The sequence below is a fragment of the Drosophila yakuba genome, chromosome 2L (assembly GCF_016746365.2).
Source record: "Drosophila yakuba strain Tai18E2 chromosome 2L, Prin_Dyak_Tai18E2_2.1, whole genome shotgun sequence".
Classification (NCBI taxonomy): Eukaryota; Metazoa; Arthropoda; class Insecta; order Diptera; family Drosophilidae; genus Drosophila; species Drosophila yakuba.
The window spans coordinates 22270881-22293977 of NC_052527.2; the positions used below are offsets into that span (position 1 = coordinate 22270881).

A 23097-nucleotide genomic window follows, 5' to 3' on the forward strand; every position below is an offset into this window, starting at 1 on the left:
CCTTAAAGAAAAGCTTATGCACCCCACATTATTACAATATCCTAATTTTTTATTTAAATGGTAAACTCAATTTTTATTCTTTATTCCATTACCTTTATTCAAGGTAATCAAGAACACATATATATAAGCATTATATGAGCAGGTTAGCTGAACCCAACATTGGTCATTCAAATAAAAAACCTCAACCAGAGCAGAAACTCTTTTTTTCGTAACACTTATAACAGTTGCTCTTTGAATCAGCAAACGTACGTTTTTTATTCAAACATTTTTGAATAACTAAAAAATTCATATTGTCTGCGCTGACACCTCCATCGACATAAGCAAAGGAAGCTGCCATCAGTTTTATAATGTTTTCATCCTTGCATCTCACAATTTACGCAGAAATCTCTCTCTTTCTCTTTATTATGAAAACTCAAAATTATGTTGAAAAACGATATGGTAAAGCAAACACAATATTTTTTTCTGGGTTGTATATATGTATGTATGTATTTGCCAGTAACGAAACGTACGACTGATTTTTAGCTATGGAGCTTTTCAGTCGGAAAGCAAACTGTTAAGCATATGAAATTTTGGTTGCTCATCATAAGGTGTTGCGGCCTACTTTTTTTGATGGGACATAGCCGGCTAGACAGTCATCATCAGGGTGGATTTTTCTCCATGTGCCCACAGGTCGCACATAAACAAGGAATAATTACAACTGAAATACGACAAAACTAACTTCGATCTCTTGAACGTGGGCTCGGGGTGTGTATGTTAACAACCCCTTTTACGCACCCTCCCTGCCTGAGATCTGGACTTCTTCCATTTTGGGTTCCTCATTATAATATTTGCTTATATATCAAACTTATATTAGTTAACATTTTCTTTCAAATTTTTAGGGTTTTCATCGCCCTGTGCCAAAGCAAACAATAAAAACAAAGACGACTAACGATCAGAATGAAGAAGATGGGGACACGAAACTATTGCACGGGTGTGTCAGTACAAATATACAAATATATTAAAGAAATCAATAAACCTTCATATTCCTTCAAATTTTCCTGCCTAAATGGAATTCCAATGAGGATCAGGGGCTGAGACGGGTCGTGTTGCTTAAGAAAGGTTCTCACAAGACCGGCCTTGTCTCCTCGCGGATATCGTTTTAATTTGCTTGGACTCGTGCTTGGATTACATATTTGTTTTTGTGTTTATAATTAATCAATTATCGTGTTACGTGCCTTCGGAGGTTGGAATCGATCCACAATGGCACGGGTCCAAGAAAAAGGATCTCGGATCCAAGAAAAATTTCTTCCCGGGTCCAGAATGAGAATATCCCGGGGCCGAGAAAATGCGTTTTCGACCTTCTAAAACACAGATATATTTTATTCCTAATTCTGTTCCCATTTGAAACGGACTCACTTTTCTTTTCTTTCTCCTGTCTGGTATCTTTCTGTTCCTGCCTTCTTCTCCTCGTCGATCTCCGGATTGTTTTTTCTTTTCTGAATAATTTCCCTACAACAAAAAACATCACTAACGATTATATTGGAGCTTTCACCTCCAGAAGACCGACCAAACTAACAAGTTTATTTGCATCACACGATTTTGAACACGGTTCGTATCGCAGTCGCGGATAGCGGTTCGTCCGATTTGCAAATTTTCACTGGCCCACATGGCGGTCACCTTGTCCTATGGTCACCTATATGGGCTCGGTTCTGACGGTTTCCATTCCAAATTCTATTTCATCTTTTTCTCAATCCCTCCCATAGGTCGAGACCCGACTTAAAGGCCAGTGCTCTTGTCTCATATCAGTGTGCGTGGATGCACTCCATCCGTGTTCTCCCTCTCCCCACCCGCAATCCACACTTCCCCTTTTATTGGGTGTAGACGGTAGGGGGCGCTCTAATTGTTTTCTCCTTTCCCCTCCTTCTCGTGGGACTGCCAACATCGCCTACTGGGTCACCTTCGGCTCTACCAACCCACTTTCGGTGCTTATTCCAGACGATATTTGTTTCGCCCGCGTCTATCGATCACCGTCAGGATGAAACAAAGGAACTAGTGAAGAATAAGAAGAATACACAATATTGTTTTTTTAATATGTATGTAAGCCCCAACAACACCGGACAAAGATCTGTCATGGGCCAACATGGAACTGGGACTCGCAACGACAACGGAGAGAGATAAGTGGAACTCTGCCAACTATTCTAACTGGTCATCGGCGGAACAATATTCCCACACATCGCCTACTGGGTCACCTTCGGCTCTACCAACCCACTTTCGGTGCTTATTCCAGACGATATTTGTTTCGCCCGCGTCTATCGATCACCGTCAGGATGAAACAAAGGAACTAGTGAAGAATAATCAGAATACACAATATTGTTTTTTTAATATGTATGTAAGCCCCAACAACACCGGACAAAGATCTGTCATGGGCCAACATGGAACTGGGACTCGCAACGACAACGGAGAGATTAGTGGAACTCTACCAACTATTCTAACTGGTCATCGGCGGAACAATATTCCCACACATCGCCTACTGGGTCACCTTCGGCTCTACACGCGCAACCAGATCGACCACATTTGCATTAGCAGGAAATGGAGACCCTCACTACTGGACGTACGGAACAAAAGGGGAGCATCTATAGACAGTCATTGGAGAACTTAAAATAATGTTGAACCAACTACTCAAGGAACACGGATAACAGCCAACACCAACGAGCGCCCCCCCTGAACCTGCAACTCCTTAGCGACTCCACTCTGAGGACGAGAATGACGTCCACATTGCGGGAACAACTAATCCCCCTAGAAGACCACCCATAGGAGCACACCTGCAGACAGCTAATTACCGCAGCTGAGCAAATAATTGGGCTGCAACAACGCGGAAGATCGGACTGTATATCTGAAGGGACCTGGGAGCTGATTAGAAGCAGGAACAATCTGAAGCCTCTGGCGGACCAGCTCATACAGAATCGTGATGAATATCGCAAACTGTGCAGAGCTGTGAAAAGAGCGGTCAGAAAGGACAAACGAGCGCTACTGGATAGACTTGCGACAGACACAGAACGAGCAGCCGGCGAGAACAACATGCGCTCGTTATACTAGCAGATTGCACGGATTGCCGGAACCCACCACAGACGGAACCAGCCAGTCTGATACCTAGAAGGCAACCTCTTATCCAATGATGAAGCACAGATGCGGAGGTGGCGCCAACACTTCATGGGAATTAGCCACACCACATCACCAAACGTGGCTACGGACTATAGAAGCATTGCGCCACCAAGTGGAAATACCAGGATACCCTCTACACCCCCGCATGTAAGAGAGATTGTGAATGCAATAAAGAAGCTAAAGCGCAACAGGGCAGCCGGCGGGGACAACATACCAGCCGAACTGCTTCAAGTTGATACTCAGCTGATGGCTGATACGCTGCATCCACATTTCCCACCCATATGGGATGGCGAGACCGTACCTGACTTCTGGAAAAGCGAAATCATCGTGAAGCTCCCCAAGAAAGGCGACCTCTGCGACTGCGACAACTGGAGAGGGATAACACTGCTCAACACTAGCTATAAAATCCTAGCTACACTGCTGAACGAACGCCTCCAGGAAAAAATCGAGCCAACAATCCGAGACGAACAGGCAGGCTTCAGACCACACAGGAGTTGCGTATATCACGCAAACACCCTACGCATAATTACCGAGCCAGGAATGGATGTGAATGTGGAATGAAGAGCCCCGCTTTACCTCCTGTTCATCGACTTCTAGAAGGCGATCGACTCAGTTAAAAGGGCAGCAATATGGCGATCACTTGCAAGGAAAGGAGTACCTGCGAACCTCATCGCTATCATCAAATCGATTTATGACGATGCCAACTTGGTGGTACTGCACAACGGGAAAACAATTGAACCTTTCCATACGAACACCGGAATTCGGCAAGGATGCCCTCTATCACCTCTACTCTTCAACATCGTGGTCGACGAGTTAATGAGCAAGTATGCTCGTCCAAGCGAGGAATTACTTGGAGCCTCACCAGACACCTTGAGGACTATGCAGACGACATCTGTCTTATCTCTTATAGACTCAGCGATATACAGAGGAAAAGTGATAACTTCTTAGGATAGCCAGCAGCGTCGGACTCGAAACAAACGTAACAAAAACAAAAGCTATCCGATTCAACCACTCCAACCAAGGAAACATCATCATACATGGGAACCCAATCGAGTTCGTCAACAGTTTCCCATACCTTGGCACCATCATATCAAACAGTGGAGGAGTTGATGATGATGTCATTTGGGAGACTATACCGCATTTGGAGAAGCAGACAAATAAGCCGGCGAACAAAGCTCCGGATCTACAATGCGTGTGTGAAATCCATACTGCTATACGCAAGTGCTCGCAGCGAAGAAAATAACGCAGATACTGCAGGTATTCAGCAACAAATGCCTGAGAATCATATGTGGGATATTCTGGCCAAACAGAATAGGCAACACAGAACTGTGGCGCGCTACGAGCAAGCCCCCGAACCACACCCAAATAAGAAAGAAGAAATGGATGTGGATAGGGCACGCTCTCAGGAGAAACCCTAGTAGCATAGTAAGGATGGCACTGGACTGGAACCCCCAAGGAAGCAGGAGGGTAGGAAGGCCAAGAGCAACATAGAGATGAACCGCTCAACAAGATCTTGCCCAAATAAACATCACATGGGAAAATGCTAAACAGACAGCACAAAACAGAGTTAGATGGAAGGCTCTCGTAAAAACCCTAAGTTCCCGAGAGGATTAAGAAGGAATTAAAAAAAAAATGTACGTATGTATGTATTGTCAATGCGGCAAGTACCACGTGTGCGTGTGAACTGGCTCCACAACTTACTGAAAGTAATTTTTAATTGAAAATATTTAGTCTTAACCGATAAAAACCTTGTTTGAAGGGTGGTCAACTGATTTTGTTTGAAAATATTTAGTTTTAAGAGGTGGGCAAACGAAAAATTTTTTTTTTAGGGGGGTGGGCACACGAAAAAAACTATTTTTAAAGGGTGGGCAAACGATAAAAACCATTTTTTAAGGGTGGTCAAACGATTTTGATTAAAAATATTTAGATTTAAGAGGTGGGCAAACGAAAATATTTATTTTAGGTGTGGGCAAACAAAAAAAAAAACAATTTTTAAAGGGTGATCAAACAATTATGTTTGAAAATATTTAGTTTTGAGGTATGGAAATTGCTTAATTCCTTAAGTGCTTATATTTTCTAAACTAAAAGTTTTTTCAAAATCATGAGTCGATCTGGCCATGTCCGTCTGTCCGTATGAACGTCGAGATCTCAAGAACTACAAAAGCTAGAAAGTTGAGTTTCAGCATGCAGACTCCGAGACATGACGATGGCTAAGATAAAATCACCGACGGCTCTGTAGAAGTAAAATTTAGCCGACTTAACAGCAACCTCCCGAAAACGCCGAGGTGCAAGGCACGCGAAGCAATGAACTTCTAATCAATCCCACCAGCTAAGCAGGCAGAAGCTATCGATGCCGTGTGCGGCTCCCTGAAAAATAGCTATTGTTGTTCTGCAAGCTCACTCTGTAAACACTCAATCCAAATGATATGGTGAAGTACGGGATGCACTCGATTTGCTTCTGGCAGGCTTCCAATAACGTGGTCCCAAGTCACAAGCTTCATTTAAAAACATCAGACGCATGCTTACAATGTAGTTTAGCTGAATAGATAACGCGGCAGCTTTAACGTGGCCATGGCACTCGCACGTTAAAAACTAAGAAGTCCACCAGTGATAAGCAATTCCATCTTCCTAGTTTAGGTCTAAAAAGGAAAGAAAGAAAAAAAAAATTGGTTGATTGTATTTATTTATTTATTTGTGATTATACTTATAATTATACTTATACATATAAAATTTTTTTATATTTTTATGCAAATCCATTCAGGGACGAGATCCGGAACGGTTTCCTTGACATGATGACGTTGATGAACAATGCCAGCGGTTGCTGCCCATGAACCTGGATCGTCAAAGTGGACAAGCCGACCAATTCTAAACCGACTATTTGGTAAAATAGAAACCACTCAGTATTCACTCAATCTTACTTTATAACTAAAACAGTAAGTCTTCTTCGGTGCGCATCCAAAGGATATGTACAAACAGATGGTACTTGTGTGCTTTTCTAATATTATGTTTAAAATTATGTTAAACTAATAATTAAAAGTCAAATAACATTATAAAGATTTGTGTGTTGCCCCCCCGGCGAATTCCTGGCCATTCCATAAGGCTTCGACCGTCGTTGTTGCTTCTAACAACCGTCAGCAACTACTGCTAGTCCTGACACTGAAATTGTATAGCTCGATTAGTCTTACTTTTCATATTAATACAAACTGTGTAAAACTTACAATAATCATTGTTTGTCAATGCGGAGTCAGAATTGCGAGCCCGAATTGTCGTTGTTGTGCCGCTGTCGCTAAATTTGTGTCGCGAATCCTTAGTTAGTCTGACAGCCAAATACAACACATGCTCACGTATTGTTTGCTCGTCCCGTCTTATGTCTTAGACATAAGAGCTCCTTAGGTTTAGGTGACCCTACACGTTCCGTGTTATTCCCTGGTTTAGGAGACCCGACACGTCTTTACATACGTCCGCTTTCTGTGCAGTCATCAAATCCTTCAACCATAACCTTCAGTGGTGATCTCTGAGTTCATAAGGGATTGATAGAAATGTATATATTTGATAGAATTATTTTTACGAATTACCTCATGATTATATAGTCAAGCAAACCTGCTATCCTCCTGGCATTCCAGGTTGGGTGAGTGCAAATGTGCAAATTATCGTCGATAATTATCGATTTTTATGTTGCGAGCTGTGTGGCGCGTTGGAAACTCCGCACTGGGGAAAACATGAGCTAGCGGCACTGCCATAAGTAAGGAAATGCCGTTCGTAAAGAGAAAAAATTTGTTTAAACCGCTGTCTTCAAGTCAACGTATGTGTTATCTGTATTCATAGTTCTTGACACACATAAATTTTGTATAATATCAATAGTTTATCCGTCATGTACGTGTTTGGCGATTTTTTATTTCGATTTGTTGTTTGGTATTTTTTTTTTTTTTCTGTGATTTGTTAATATTCTTACAATCAGTCAATAGGCTCACCTTTTCTGTTATACGGCTACACCTTACGCAATCGCAAAATTCTGATAGAATTGTAAATCTCGAAAAGATTTTTAATTGTATTCGATTTTCTGTGTTAATTAAGTGAATATGCGAACAAAATGTACCTTTCATATGATGTGAATCATTTACACCAACATTTCTTAAAGGCTCTGGTTTTTGAATTCGTAAAAGTTTTTCGATTTGTAAAACGGGCACGTTTGTCTGAAATGGAAAGTAAATGACTTTTTTTTATATAAAATCAGATTATATTTACTAAGGGAAAAAAGAAGTTTACTCCGTAGTGTATTGATGTTTATTACACATCACCACAAGTTCATTCTGCCACTTAGTTATTTTATAAAAATTTTTTTCTGACTTCACCTCAGATTTCAGAAACAAAATGTTGCGGTCGGCAACAACAATTTTCGATTTGGCAAGGGGTCGATATGTCGCCAAAAGCTATCGCAAAGGTAGCTGAAAATCGTCGGACTGTTTTCCCAAGTAAAAACTATTAAAATGCGACTCCGATCTAACAAAAGTAAAGTAAAGTCAGCGGGTGCAATTGGTTTTCCAATTTATTGCGCTGGCGCAGGGTCACGGTTCTATGCTTACGAAACGACTGCTCACAAAAGCCATACCAAATATATCTCTGAGCTTATCTTATCAGAGTAATTCAATTAGCGCAACTACAAATTAAGCTCTATAACGAACTGATTTCTTAGTTTCTGCTCGCTACGGATTGCAACGGCTAGCTCAGAGAGTTTGTTTGCTCGTCCCACCAAATTTATGATTGTGTGACCAAAGAGAAGAGCGAGTTTCTGATTAGAATAGCTTTTATTCAGTGACACTTGACCAAGGGTCTGACCAAGACACTTGACCTACGGTCTTTCTCCGGATCCGTTCCGATGCCTTGATCCATCACGCGGTGACCAAAGTTTTATAGCTCCTTTCTAAAGAACTTGCACTTATCCGCGTTTACTTTCAGGTTTGCCGCCCTTACCACCGGAAAACCTCTCTCAGGTTGCGCATGTGTTCTTGTAGTGTCTGTCCGATTACAATTATGTCATCCTGATACGCATCATCTTGGGTCCCATCACCTGGTCTACCGCCCGTTGGAACGTTGCCAAAACGGAGTCCAAAAGGCATCACTTTCCACTGAAACAGGCCCTTTCCCGGCACCGTGAATGCCGTATATTGAAGTCTGCCGCCCTCTCCACGATTGCCACTGACAGTTTCTCGCGTGGACTGCTTCGAACCGCAACCTGCCGCCAACTCTTCGCTAATGAAACTAGTTGTGGCTCCGGTGTCCATCCTGGCCTTAATTTCCGCTTCATCTATGAGCACTGTCACAAACAGTTGCCTTTTTTTTACCTTTAGCTTGCACATTAACTTCGAGGGGCAGCACCTTGTGAACCCTGGTTGCCCCTCTAAGGGTGGGGTCGCGGGGTGTTTCCCGATCTCGGGAAACCGCACGTCCAGCAAAAACTGATCGGTCGGTTCCGGCACTGCCGCATCCAGTGATCCTGGCTTCCGCACCTAGGGCAGGATTTTACTGAGTTTTACACAAACCCCCGCCGCACCGGGCTTGGCCCTCGCCCGTTCGTGTCGTGCCTCGACGGTCCCGTGGTGTCCACTTGGCACCTTCTGCACACCGCGTTTTGTTCCCCTCTTGGAAAATCCTGCTGGTGACGGGCCCTGTGAGTCCGCTCCGTCTTGAACCGTTCCCATTGGGTGTCCAGCACTTCGAACTAATGTCTCCCAGAATCTATTGTTGGCGATGAATCACTTTAAGGCCCTGCCCTTCAGCAGTTCCGGCCTAGCTCGTGGGATTTGTTTGATGTCCAGTCCGTATGTCATTGCTATACACTCCATATGTTTCAGGAACTCCAACGGCTTTTCTCGCACCTGCGTCGCCACCTTCGCGTAATCTTGCGGGGCTACTCGCGCGTTGACGATCATGGCTGGGCTCCCGCCTCTCCCTCCTCACGCGGCTGCCTTTTCGCAGTTCCCTCCCGAACTCCTGCCTTGCCAGCTGCCTCCATCATGCTGTTAAAGTCGAGGCACCTCATCAGGCCTTCAACGCCGGTGACTTTAACTTCCACGGCCGGTCTCCTTCCATACTCTTTCTCCAACGCCTCCAGTTTGGCGACCGTTTCGGACTCGTCTGTGGTCTGCTGGATGAACTCGGACCAACCCCTCCAGCTTGATCCCAAGGGCGCTCGCTATTGCGAGAAAATCATCAGGCTGTATAGCCACGATTTCCCTAACTTCTACTCTGTTCTTTTGGGCAGGACAATCACGGTTGGGCGCCAGATGTAACGAACTGGTTTCTTAGTTTCTGCTCGCTACGGATTGCAACGGTTAGCTTAGAGAGTTTGTTTGTTCGTCCCACCAAATTTATGATTGTGTGACCAAAGAGAAGAGCGAGTTTGTGATTAGAATAGCTTTTATTCAGTGACGCTTGACCAAGGTACTCCTACGGTCCTCGCCTTTGGGTGCGCGTCGTCTCTTTTTCGTCGTCCTTCTTCCGCTTTTCCCGCGTCGATCTGGGCAGCGTACCCGTGCCGGCTCGACTGAGGCTTAGGATGTTATGGGGGCAGAGTGTATCGTCCGGGAGACAAAATAGCGCTCTTCCCCGAAACCACCTTTGCCGACCAATGACTCCACTGACCCTTTCTGACCAGGCCAGGTCCTTGTAGAAGTGTATTATTTACCGTTTGACCTGGCCGTCCTTGACTCCTTTCGTATTCCAGCCGTCTTCTCTGTTGCTAGGCCGATCTCCTGCACCCGGATTTGTGGGGAGTTTGAAGACTTCTCACTGCTCGTATGTAAGCGGTTATGCAATGTTTACATTTCTTATCTAAGCATACAAATTTCAACAAGTATTTCTTTCTAACTTAAACTTCTGCTTCATCATTCCGGCCGAGTTGGAGGCCTAACCTTTTGCTTTAACCTTTTGGTCTCTGCTAATTGGTAGCAACACGTTTGTGGATGGACCTTTAAATGAAGCCTCCAGACGTCTGCAAAACGCACTCTACCGTCCTAACCGAGCATTGTTGCCACCACGCTTTCTGTAAGCCACCGTTGTTGAAGGAGGTGGTCCTGGTGGACCAGCACCAAACAGCCAACCTCCAGATTGTAGACTGCGGAGCTCCATTTGTGGCGCTGCTGCAGTCTGGCCAGGTAATCCTTGGACCAGCTCTGCCAATACTGCTGCTTGAGAGCCGACAGCATTCGCCACCGCTTCAATTACCCGAAGCCGTCCTTGCTGCCTCCCATAGTCCTCCAAAATGTGGTGATCTGATACACGGTCCCTCTCAGTTGCTCCTGATTGCGGTGAAACATTACGTGCAGATCTTCGAGGATCTTGCTCCTGTTCTGGTAGACCCCTCCATCCGACGATCCTTTTAAAATCAAAAAAAAAGCTGTCAGTAGATAGACCGACGACGAGTTCAAGAACCGTCTTTGACGAGAACACACATTGGTTTTAATGGGGCTTTCCGTGAGGCTTCAAACAAGTTATAAAATGGACCGCAGAAGTCCACTCCACAGACCAAAAATGGGAGAGCTTTCTTGACCCGATCGGCGGGCAAATTACCCATTATCAAGCAGAACAGGTTTATGCCGAAAACAGTGGGCACAGCCACGGACAATCTTTGTGCATGCTTCTCGAGCATTGGTGTGACGCGCCGAACGCGCACATAGTAGTAAAACACAACCCACATTCAAATTCAAACACAATGTGCGCGCGCGCCAAGATCATGCGCAAAGGGTCACTCTGGCCCGAAATAGATCGGCCACACTAATACAGCATTAAATCAGTTGGGATATGCGGGCATACTGTCCTCCGCCAAACCGCTATATAAGGCGCACCCCAGCCCTCTAACAGGCATTTAGTTCGGCCGGCGACCAGGAGCAGGATCAGCGGTAAGGAATCGAAAGAGCCATAGGAGGCAGGCAACGACGTGGTAACTAACTAACCATAGTAGTCTTTGCATATTACGTCTTATTCTCCGGCTCGGTTCACCGACCCGCGTGTACCATTAGCAGACCTCAGTGGCTTCTAAACTCTTCTCATACATAGAAGACCTCATCGGCCTCTAAAACTCTTCTCATACTTAGCAGGCCTAATCGGCGTCTACAACTCTTCTCATACTTAGCAGACCTAATCGGCCTCTACAACTCTTCTCTCAAATAGCAGACCAAATCGGCCTCTAAAACTCTTCTCAAACCTAGCAGACCTCATCGGCCTCTAAACTCTTCTCATACTTAGCAGGCCTAATCGGCGTCTACAACTCTTCTCATACTTAGCAGACCTAATCGGCCTCTACAACTCTTCTCTCAAATAGCAGACCTAATCGGCCTCTAAACTGTTCTCATCGATAGCAGACATAATTGGGCTCTAAACTGTTCTAACCATTGGCAGACCTAACCGGCCTCTAAACTGTTAACTGGCAGACCCAAGCGGTCTCTCCCAATTATTTGCCGTTCACAGGTAGTGGGCAAACTGACGGCTACGTGACTTGACGACCGAGTAAGCGGCCATCTCGGGAGTCCGGCATCCACCCGTATCCATCGCAGACCCCAGGGACGAGACCAGTCGTGCCCGAGCCAACCAGCCGCCGATCTCACCACGAGGACTGCAGCCCATCAAAAGAAAATGTGAACACTTTGTTTTTTCACGAATAAAGACCCAATTATTGTATCCGTCTTCTCCTCTGGGACCCGGGTCGGATTCTCTTCCAGCAACACCACCTGAATAAAATAAATATCTAAGACGACTCCTGGCCATCCTTGAGCAATACGAGCACTGACAGATCGTCACAGTGGCGCCCGAACAGGTGTAGGGGTTGCAAGAGAACTGACACCGAGAGTGGAATGTCGAGTTGGGTGTACCTGGCAACGAAAGGCAAACTAACGGGATACGCAGCCTCGCTCGGGAAGGAGCGAGGAATTGAGGCGAACATTAGCCACATTAGCGAAAGGAACGGATCACAGCGGAATTAACGCGGAGATACAAGAAGGAGAGAATTTCGGCGCGCCATGCAGCACCACTAGTAGTAACGGAGGCAGAGGCACCGGGTGACAAGGAGAGCGAGGGAATCCCGGAGAGGAGTCCGACCGACGAGGAAGTGGAGGAACCTACGGATGGAGCAGTACAAACGTTTCTGGAGACACACAGGCAAGTATACGAAAGAATGAAGGGTGTGAGTAACATTACGAAACAGGATATACTTAAAAGACGAAAAACCGATCAAACAAAGGTATTACCCGAGGAACCCGAAGGAACAGGCGATCATTAACGACCAGGTAGATGAGCTACTAGCGTTAGGGCTGATAGAACCGTCCCGAAGTCCGTATAGTGCACCGGTGGTGCTGGTGAGGAAGTAGAACAACAAGTGGAGGTTGTGCATAGACTACCGGTTGTTGAACGATAGAACGGAAAAGGACGCCTATCCAGTGCCGAGAATGAACTATATCCTGGACCAGCTAAGAGAGGCGAAATTCATAAGCACGATCGATCTGAAGTCAGGATATTGCCATATTCCCATGGAAGAGGACAGTCGGCATTACACAGCCTTCACGGTACCCGGACGGGGGTCTTTCAGTGGAAGGTGATGCCATTTGGGCTAGCCACAGCACCGGCTATATTTCAGAGAGCACTGGATACCATCATAGGACCCGATATGGAACCGTTCGCGTTCGCATATCGGGCGGGATAAGAAGGAGCAGGAAAAACTGCAGGATCTCAATGCCAGATCAGCTGCCTCAAAAGCGACACCATCACTTTGGCACCGGCATGATAATGAGTCCGATGTAAATTCCGAAGGAACAACGTAACGAATTCTGACTTTTGGGAAATTTGGCATTATACGGAATTGGCGCATTAAAAACTTAACCGTTGAAGATTTGTGGCTAACCGTTCACGTTTCTCTAACTTGATGTATTCTTAACTAAACTCCAATTTTTGAATTACCTGGACCAGCCTGAGAAAAGATACCATCAGTTCCTTTTTCGAAATAAACATCTCACGCAGACGTTTCTTCCTCTTAATAAACCAATGTACGTATGCCACGATCCAAAGTAGTTTATTAAACGGCGAACATCTTCCAATAAGTTCGGTAACTACGTTATGTTGGCCACACTTTTCTTGTTCTCGGACAACCTTAAATCGTGAGATACTTTAATCAGATGAAAACTAGGACACTCGTCGCGGCTTCGAAGCATTTTCCCACAGAGTGCAGCTGAAACCTTTTATGTCTGTTCCACGTGAAACCAAATCAGCTGAATTCTCCTTTGTTGGCACATGCCGTCAGACAACATTCTCAGAGAGCTCTTGGATTTTTAGACTCCCTATTTATAACGAACGTTGCTATTGTGAATAGATCTCTTTTTAACCAATTTGGTGTGTCTTTCGAATCCGAAAAGAAAGTAATGCTTTCCAACTTAACGTTGTTACGGAGCAACGGAGCTACATGAGCCCATAACCTGGAAAGAAGATGAGTTGCACCCAATTACAGCCTTGGAATTGATTTTGTTTTTACGGGGGACACTCGTGTCTTGGCGGTGAGCAATCTCGACAAATTATTTATAGACATCAATCCATGAATCAGCACATCCGTGAATCTGGACAGTTTCATAAGCAGACAAACAGACATGTCGAGGTATGGAAATCTAGTTTACCTCTAGCAAATTCGGTTTCAACTGATTACAGCTGGTACGCATCTTCATGGGCACCGATTCATCCCAGTCCAATTTTTGTCGCCACAGGTCCTGAAGCAAGATTTTTGCTCTTGTGATTAACGGGCACAACAACCACAAAGAATCAAACAAACGTGATACGATGGACAAAATGTTGCGTATAGTTGGTGGCAATGAATTAAATAAATCCTACATTGTATAATGAATTCATTCTCAGGATTCCATATCATACAACGTTTTTATAGAAGCGGAAGAGACATATATATAAGCGACTTTTCTGTCGCCTCTACTCGCCAGAAGCCTCGGATGATTTGTGGCCCATTTGCCAAGATCAAAACCTCCTAATTTCAAAACTTTGCTTACATCGCAGCGTATGAACTCCAGTTCTTCTAAAGTGTTGGCTCCTGTGAGCATATCGTCAACAAAAAAGTTGCTTGATACCACCTCCGACGCTATGGGATATGACTCAGCATAGGTCTTCGGATGATTCCCTCCACACGATAAGTTGGAAGATGCGATCATCTGCGGCAACAAGAACGTGCCTATACATTTTCGAGATATCAGCCGTCAATGCATATTGGTGCAATCTTGCGAAAATAGAGTAAAGCTCCCTCTGAATAGTTGCACCCACCATTGAAGTCTCATTTAATGAGAGGTTGACGTCTTACTTGACTTTGTGACTTATTTTGTGTTACTATTAGGTCTCTGATGAGTAGTGTCCCGAAGGATGGGTAGAAAGCAACGATCATATATCGTTGTCGAGGATAAGGTACTCTTTCATAAACTCCTGATACAGGTCGTGTATCTCGAGATTATTATTATAATTCTGAGTTCCGAAGCGGGAATTCTGCGCTTTGCTGTTTCGAGGGAGAGGCCTAGAACATTTGGATTTATTTTAAATGGCTGCTTCACCTCAAAACGACCAGACGAAAACTTGTATATGGTTTGCTTGATATGCTGCAAGCAAATTGCTCAGATGTTTAAACGGCTTTGTTCTCTCTGCAACTGGTTCCAATTCCCAAAAACGTTCCACACGAGAGTCGAGAGAGACGTTGTTTTCATTGATAGTAACGTTACACACCTGGGCTTTATTCAATGCGTATCGAGAGTACTTCGCGGAAAAAATCCATCCCAATGACGTTTCCTGAATTGATGGATGTTCGGAGCCTAACTTTATTTGGCTTACGCTCAGAAGTTCGGAAAAGGATACTGCGCCTATCAGCAAATCTACCTTGGCGGGCTTGTAAACAAGGGTCGGCCAACTCAATGCTTACTGGGCCGCCATTGCGTACAGTTGACTTCATGATCGGGTTGATATGTTGAAATCGATCCTAAGACCCAAAAATTTGTGACAAGGTTATGAGAATTGAAGCGAAAGTGAATTGATTACTTAATTTAAAAATTATTGGAATTTAATTTATTGAAACAGAATACAACATTAAATGTCTGGCACAATGATTGGCGACAGTATGAAAAAATCCGAAAAGTATTTGTTTAGCATATCAAAATGTGTCGTTGAAAACAATTGCTCTATAGCTGGGATTGCACTGCACAAAGCGGAATCACAATTAACGGCACATCACTGTTCATATATAACGGCGATAAGTCAATTGCACCGTTATGTCAGCTGTTTGTTAAATTTTTCAGACTTCCACAGAAATTTCCACAAACGAGGATTTTGTCAAAGGCAGTATACTTTTATTTGTTTGATTTGTATATGAGTATTTCAAATGGTTTTTCAATTTACAAAATGCCAAAAATGTATTAAGGAAAGTTATGCGAAACTTTTATGCAACATACACACACAAGTGGTGGACTGCACACTAATTTAATGTTATGTACTGAATACCTGATTATTTGACATGTTTTCCAAACCTTCCTTACTCAGACGAATCTGCGTTGAAGTCTGCCAGCTAGGTTTTTTTTTTGCACACCGAATAAAAATTAACAAGAGCCGAGACGACGGAAATGCACTAAATTTGTTAAATTTCCAACGCGAATTTCCACGAAAAATGCTTAAGCCGAAAATCGTGTTAAAGTTTTCCGAAGTAAAAACTATTAAAATGCGACACCTATCTAGCAGCCTATCTGGGGATTTTCCAATGTAGTCAGCGGTTGCAATTGGTTGTCAAATATAGCGCTTGTGCTGCTTTACGGTTTTGTGCTTACGAAAAGTCTGCTAACAAGGGCCATACCAAATTATTCTCTGAGCATAAAGCTTCTCAGTACAAGAGTAACCCAATGAGCGCAACTACAAACTAAGCTCGTATGTACTCAGCAATGCTATGTTTACATTTCTTATCTAAGTCAAAAATTTTTTCTTTTAAACATAAACTACTGCTCCAACCAGTTCTATTGGTGAAACAAACCAGATATAATAATACTTATAATATATAAAAGAACTTATAAATTAATTTAAAGTAGGACCAACAGGGTTGTTTGTATATAATTATATTTAATTTAATTACTTAAATGGTTAAAATGGAGTAAAAAAGTAAAAGTGCACATCGGAATTAACACTGTGAAAAAGGTGGCAGCTCTAGATTTTCTCATTCCTTCTAATTTCTGCCTTCTCCTGGTTTCAAAACAAGTAATTTCAAATATTAAAGGCATTTATTTTACGTTGTTTGATTTTGACAAAATAAAAAAAACAGGTGTTTGAGCAGCAAGTAGCGATAAGAAACGACACATTTCGATAGCAAAACGATAGCACAAATTTTGGGAAAACCAGAGTACCTAAAAACGAAATCGAAAGATTGGGCCCAAACCGAATTCGAAAAAAATGTATGATTACAAGAGCATGCCTGATATAGAAGAATATAATCTTTAAAAAATATTTAAACTACGATTGTACTTGGCCCAAGAATTATAAATAATACCAGACGGTATGACCAGCAGTTGTGCATTATGTTATGTTACACTTCGGAAAATTCTAATTCAATGCGGTTTAAAATTCGGAATAAAAATAAATATTCCATTCGAGTGAATAATAATGGATACTAATAATCTTACCCTCCGTTTCATTACGTGATCATATGCTCTTGCAACAACCCTGTCTGTATTTAGGTCGCTTCGTTTTAAGAAGTTCTTATATGTGCACTAGGGACCTCTACAGGAAACGTGGAATTAATCTATAACAGCTATCGTCGACATCTTGTTATGTATATGTTGTATCTATTTAATATTAGAAATACGTTCACACCTTTTCTGAATGTTAATTTTTTTACTTCTTGTCTAGTACCTAATAACAATTATTATTTTCGTTATATTTAACGCCTTGAATTTTGTGTGTGTGAACAACCCATTCTTTTTAATAAATGGTCAAAAATATGTTGACAATTTTGGTTATTTAATTGTATGCTCAAGCAAATAATATCTGCGGCTACCCCCCAATAACATCAACATGGCTTCTAAATCTGCTTACGAAAAAACTTTGGTAGTAAACATAGCCAATTTTGAGAAAATTCAAAACGTTTTAAATGACAAAGAAAAGTACAAGGAGATTCTAGAAAACAGTGAAAATTTTAACACTCGTCTCTGCATTGAACGGCGACTTCGTATGCCATTCCTCGATCCCCAGACAGGTGTCGCACAGACACATTGTTCCCTCTTTATGAAAAAAAAACAGCGAATGCCGGGTCTTCGGCATGGTCAGATATACACTTATCCATCATCCCGGTGGCGCAAACCCAAACGTCAGTACTTACTTAACCCAAATCAAAGTTTCCGAGCCTATCAATATCGCGAGCACAATCTTCAGCACTCTCACCATCAAACGCATCAGCATCACCATCATATACCTTCGTCTGGCGTTGCTGTACCACAAAATCCTCACCTAGCTGAAAGTGCAGGTAAGAAAACAATTGCATAAACAATTGTCATCAGAAGAATTTTTCCAAAACTGAAACTTTATTTTTTATAACAGCCATTGCGGCTACGGATGGAAACTCCATGGGAGCATCGGGAGATAATGATAGTAAGGACTCACATGCAAACGTCGAAAAGGAATGGTTCCACGATGAAATGGACACCTCACATTATCATCATGGCGATGAATTTGATGATGACTTTGATTCAGATAACGATTTTGATGAGTCTTACACCAGCAGGGGCAAACGCAAAAAATGTACGAGACCTCGAAAAACAAATGCAAACGTAGAAGGCACCCCCAAACGGGGTCGTAAAGGTGGTGGTGAGTACAAATTTATTAAGCTAATGAATTGTAAACATTATTAATACCTTAGGCAATCGACGAAAAAATGCTGTTGACGGAGAATCTGATCGAAAACGTAGAGGTGGGGGAAATAGTGCAAACACATCCGCAGCCGCAGCAGCAGCTGCAGCCGCTGTCGCACATGCAGCGTGTACAGCGGCTGCTGCCGCCACCACTGGGCTCTATGCATCTCATTCAAACTCAGCTTCGCCTATTCCCATCAATGACGACAATTCACAATCAGCACTCCTAGTGCCAACAAACATAGCGTCGTCGTACGAAAAGACTTCAAGCGATGCTGGAGCTTCTAATGACTCAATTCCCCTAGCAACAATGGTTGGAATAAACGCAGGACTGGCAACCTTAAATGTTTGCAATGCACTTCCGGCGCAAACAGGAACAAATCAAGCGGTGTTTGCTACTGGTAATAAGGTAAAACAACGTGTAGAACGTGACATAGCCCAACCATCACCTTATTGTGACTTTTGTCTGGGAGATCAGCGAGAAAATAAAAAAACCAATATGCCCGAAGAGCTTGTATCGTGCTCGGATTGTGGTCGTTCCGGTCATCCATCGTGTCTACAGTTCACGGCAAACATGATTATATCAGTAAAACGTTATCGTTGGCAATGCATTGAATGCAAGTACTGTTCCATCTGTGGGACCTCTGACAATGACGACCAACTATTATTTTGTGACGATTGTGACCGGGGATACCATATGTACTGCCTGTCACCACCGCTTATGACTCCACCAGAGGGCTCTTGGAGCTGCAAGTTATGCATGGAGGAGTTCCACAAGATTAAATAAGCTATCATTTATAAATATATAATGCACCAATTATAATAATTCTCAAAAATATATAAAGGGTAGATATTTTTTTTGCTGTATTTCTTTGGTCATACAATATAAACTACTGGGGAGGAGTAATCCCCTTATGCACCTATTTTAGTCTTCTATATAGGTTAAAATTAATTAATAAATTTTTGCCATGCTAAAGAAACATTAATAACATATATTAGAATTTATAAAGTATTTAAATTTGATAGTTTAATTCACATATATTACTGTGTGGTTGGTTGAAATTAAACAGTTAGCTGCCTGATAAGCTTTTCCTCGCTATATGCACAATCTTAGTGTATATTTATACAAATAATTTTTGTGTGCTTTTCAAATTGAAAATTGGCCAAATTAAAATGAAATAAATGAACCCGTATTAAGTAAAAGCTTTTACTAAATATACCAGTTACTCGTAGAGTAAGAGGGTAGTTTTAAAGAACATAACAGGCAGAAAGAAGCGTTTCCGACCATATAAAGTATACATATTCTTGATCAGGATCAATAGTCGAGTCGACCTGGCTATGCCCGTCCGTATGAACGTCGAGATCTCAGGAACTACAAAAGCTAGAGTGGCAGGCTCCAGAGACGCAGTGCAAGTTTTTTATAATAATATAATATAATATAATATTTTTACTCATATCCGTTAGTCTCGTACATTTCTCTTGATTTGCGAAAAATCTTTTGCCACGCTTAATCTAACTCCCACAAACCTCGCCCACACTTTTGAAAAATGTTTTGATATTTTTTCATTTTTGTATTAGTCTTGTAAATTTCTATCGATTTGACAAAAAACGTTTTGCCGAGCCCACTCTAGCGCCAACAATGTTTTCATATTTTTTCAACTATTTGTTAGTCTTTGTAAATATCTCACGATTTGCCAAAAAACTTTTTGCCAAAAAACTTTTTGCCAAACTTTGAGTATCTAATTCATCACCGGACAACGGTGCGCATGTCAACAATAATTGTTGGCTATTAACGACTACAAACGTCGCTCTGAGGGTACTTGTATAAGGCGGATACTCGCCACTGAAAAGATATTTTTATTTAAACAATATTGAACATTGAACATTAAATTTCTATTAATGAAATATATTGCCTTGAAGAGACCAACAATAAAATATACTTTTTTTTTAACCGGACATGCTTCGGTTATAATTACAGGAATATACATATATTTACCAATCGTATAAAAATAAAATTGGCACGAGAATATCTGCATATATAAAAATATAGAGAAAAACACGGGAGCAGTGTTCCGTCAAACTTACCACTTTAATCCGGAGCGATGAGATCTCGCCGCGTTGGATCCTGTGTGTTGCTATATATACTGATGGAATTATACATTCTTATACATTCGTGCACCAATAACTTGTAAACCGAACAGTATCGAAATATACACAAACAAAAAAAAATTATGCACTAAGTAAAGGTCGTCCATATATATATATGTACGTTGGTATGAATACTTGGTATAATTATCAGATTACTTGAATTATGCACTTGTTTGAAAAATTCACTGCTTTTGCTTTGTCTTAGCTGACTTCTACATAAAAAAAAGCACCGGTTCACGTATTCTTTGCTCATATGTTATGTTCGGTTGTAGGCAAGTGAGTTTTCATTGACGGATTGTTTTGGTACTGGAAATGATCCTTTCAGGGTATGGTGATGGTCCCGACGCCGCTGCACTGATCGCTTGTAGATCCTTACTAGTTTCAATAGTGCCAGCAACACTAACATTACGGCCATGAACTCTAAAGTATTCCTTATGCTGGTCCTTGATGTTTCCAGTCTAAGTCCTGGTATCCTGGAGGTTAGTGCAGGGTTGAGTCCTCGCTCCTCTCGTCACTTTTCTTTTGACCGAAGTTCTTGGCGTTTAAGACAGTCTGCACTTGAGTATGATATCGCGAGTATGGAATCTCGAGAAGGGAATCTCGAGAATTAAATCTCGAGTATTGAATCCCCACCATTGACTCTCGAGTATTGACTACTTTCTCGGTGGGCTGAGATCTTTTTTACCGGCTAAAACTTTTTCTGAGCTACTCCGGACATCGGTCTTCTATGCCAAGTGTTCCCACCTAGTTGTCATATTTCTAGATTTCCCCTATTTTGGGAGTCAATACCCCCACGGTGAACTGTTCCCGTAACTGGAGTAGGATTTCTCTGTGGCCTATTGCATTGCATAATTACTGTTTATGTTTATTATTGTTTATTTACTATTTGACTTATGTTTTCTTTATTTATATTATTATTAAATCCTAAAAAAAATATCAGTTCAAGATCAGTTCTTCGGGAGGTACATATTGTGGATTTATCTGCTTAACGTATTATTAATTCCAATTGGTCTTCTGTTTCAACAATTTGTAAATTTACCAAAAAGTTCCAAAGCGACCGATTTAAATTATTTGCCTATATAATTTTATTTACAAGGCATCAATATGTTCGGAAATACCGTGGCACGCACCTGTTAGAATTTTCGGTTTCGTTTCCCTTCTCCGCATTCCCTTCGCATTTGCATTCAATAGTGGCACGAGTAAAGTGCTTTTTTTTAAGCTTTTATAAAGTTAATTATATTAAACACGTAAATAACGTTTTTTCAGTTTTGATTGGTATGTATATTTGTAATTTAACAGATATATTATTAAAATATTTTTCTTTACAGATAGCATTAGTTCATAAGCAGGCCCTGGACCATGCACTAACATTAAAAATAATGCAAACAAAAAATTCCCCGTGAATTTCTCTAGTATTTCTCGGTAAATAAAAACATACTTTTTTCTTACTTTCGTTAGGACCCAAAAACTTTGGCTTCAACTCTAGAAGTGTAAAACCTTAATGGTTTTTGTTGCAAGTTATGTTTTCATGTTTTTATATTGAAGCTATAATGTTTGGCTTTTAGTTTTAAGTCGCAAATCCTTGCGTATGTTTTAAAAGAGAGCTATCGACTAGTTCTTAATCAGTTTGCGAAGCATATTCTTATCTATGTTTCTCAATTTTACTCCCTTCAGGAGCTCATAATGGTGTGGCGTTGATGCTTTTTGAGAATCAATCAACGTGTCTATACCATTTGCTGGAGGCATCCACACTGAGTTTGGAGAGGACTATAATAATTGCAGCATTTAGTCTCTCTAATTGGTCGTTGACTCGTAGTAGACCCGTCGTTTATTTGACTACCTTTTTTTTTATCGTCGCAGTTTTGTAGAAAATTGTAAAAGGTAAAATATGATCCCGATCAGGCATGTCTTCGTAGTTTTTTATACCCGTTACTCGTAGAGTAAACTTTTTTACTAGATTCGTTGAAAAGTATGTTACAGGCAGAAAGAAGTGTTTCCGACCATATAAAGTATATATATTGTAACGAACTGATTTTGTTTGTCTGCTCGCTACGGAATACGTGCGGCTAGCTCAGTAGAGTTTGTGCGTTCGTCCCACCAAATTTATAGAATAACGTGACCTGTTACCAGTAAAAACACTCGCAGTTTCGTTCTCGGGTCTTTATTTGAGCTCAGTTTACAATGTACTTCAATTGTCCGGTCTCTCGTCGTAGCGTCGGACCTTCGCCTGGTATTGCCGCTGACACGCGAGAAGGAAGGTCGAGGGCTTAGGGAAGCGTCACCGTTCCCAGACTACGGTGAACAATTGGTGGGCTCTCAAAGACATACGCCTCGCTAGCCACAACCTCTTGTCCCTTGCTCTGTCCCGGCCGGTCCCGCCAGACGCTTGTTCAGTTCCTTCCGACGCACCGCGCTATCGCCCGGATACGCCGCAGTCCCTGTAGCAAGACGCCCAGTGAAAGACGAACGTTCCACCCTACCTTTTCTCTTCTGCCGGTGCGGTTGGACCTGGATGACCTGCTCGGCGGCCTGGTTCCACTGTCTTACCGCTTTCGTCGTCCTGGGTGGCGCGGACCTTCGTTGTTGGGCGCTCGTCGCGTGGGCTGAGAATTGTTGTCGTACGCAGGCTCACGGAAGCTCACGGCTGTGATCCCCAAGGCAAACGGCTGTGGAACAGCAACGCGTCAACCCCACGTCTTGTTCGGACTGGTGGCGCCGGTACCACGCCTGCTTGGATTGCACGGACACACCAGGCTATCGCCTGGTTCAAGCACGCGATCTCCTACACAGTCCACCGGGTCTACACCACAATCCCTGCCGCTTCCTCGGGTGCCCGCTTAGGTCTGGCCTCTCCTGTTGTTTGCCTCCTGGCTACTCGTGCTTCGTCGTTTGGACCTAG

At 42.5% G+C, this 23097-nt stretch overlaps 1 protein-coding gene and 2 long non-coding RNA genes across 27 annotated transcripts; 2 read left to right on the forward strand and 1 right to left on the reverse strand.

Annotated features, from left to right (window-relative positions):
• Positions 1 to 4640: 4640 nt before the first annotated feature.
• On the forward strand, positions 4641 to 6195 carry LOC120320559. The gene is made up of 2 exons (XR_005560076.1): positions 4641 to 4775; positions 5903 to 6195. It is a non-coding gene; the product is annotated as an uncharacterized LOC120320559 (long non-coding RNA).
• On the reverse strand, positions 6045 to 16036 carry LOC26535904. Of its 24 annotated transcripts, none has more exons than XR_005560073.1 (6): positions 16010 to 16024; positions 7238 to 7334; positions 7113 to 7153; positions 6717 to 6874; positions 6360 to 6655; positions 6045 to 6297 (listed from the first exon to the last, which is right to left on the reverse strand). It is a non-coding gene; the product is annotated as an uncharacterized LOC26535904 (long non-coding RNA). The 24 variants fall into 24 exon arrangements; XR_005560069.1 differs by having other exon boundaries at positions 7113 to 7170; XR_005560072.2 differs by lacking the exon at positions 16010 to 16024 and adding an exon at positions 15690 to 15985.
• A 992-nt stretch (positions 16037 to 17028) lies between these two features.
• Positions 17029 to 19062, forward strand: LOC6539194 (zinc finger protein ubi-d4). 2 transcript variants are annotated; one of them, XM_015189786.3, is made up of 3 exons: positions 17029 to 17665; positions 17740 to 18000; positions 18059 to 19062. In XM_015189786.3, exons 1-3 carry the CDS (start codon positions 17218 to 17220, stop codon positions 18835 to 18837), a joined length of 1488 nt encoding a protein of 495 aa, XP_015045272.1. In that variant the 5' UTR covers positions 17029 to 17217; the 3' UTR covers positions 18838 to 19062. The 2 variants fall into 2 exon arrangements, with proteins under 2 accessions (XP_015045272.1, XP_002086095.1); XM_002086059.4 differs by having other exon boundaries at positions 17032 to 17665; positions 17740 to 18006.
• The last annotated feature ends 4035 nt before the right edge of the window (positions 19063 to 23097 follow it).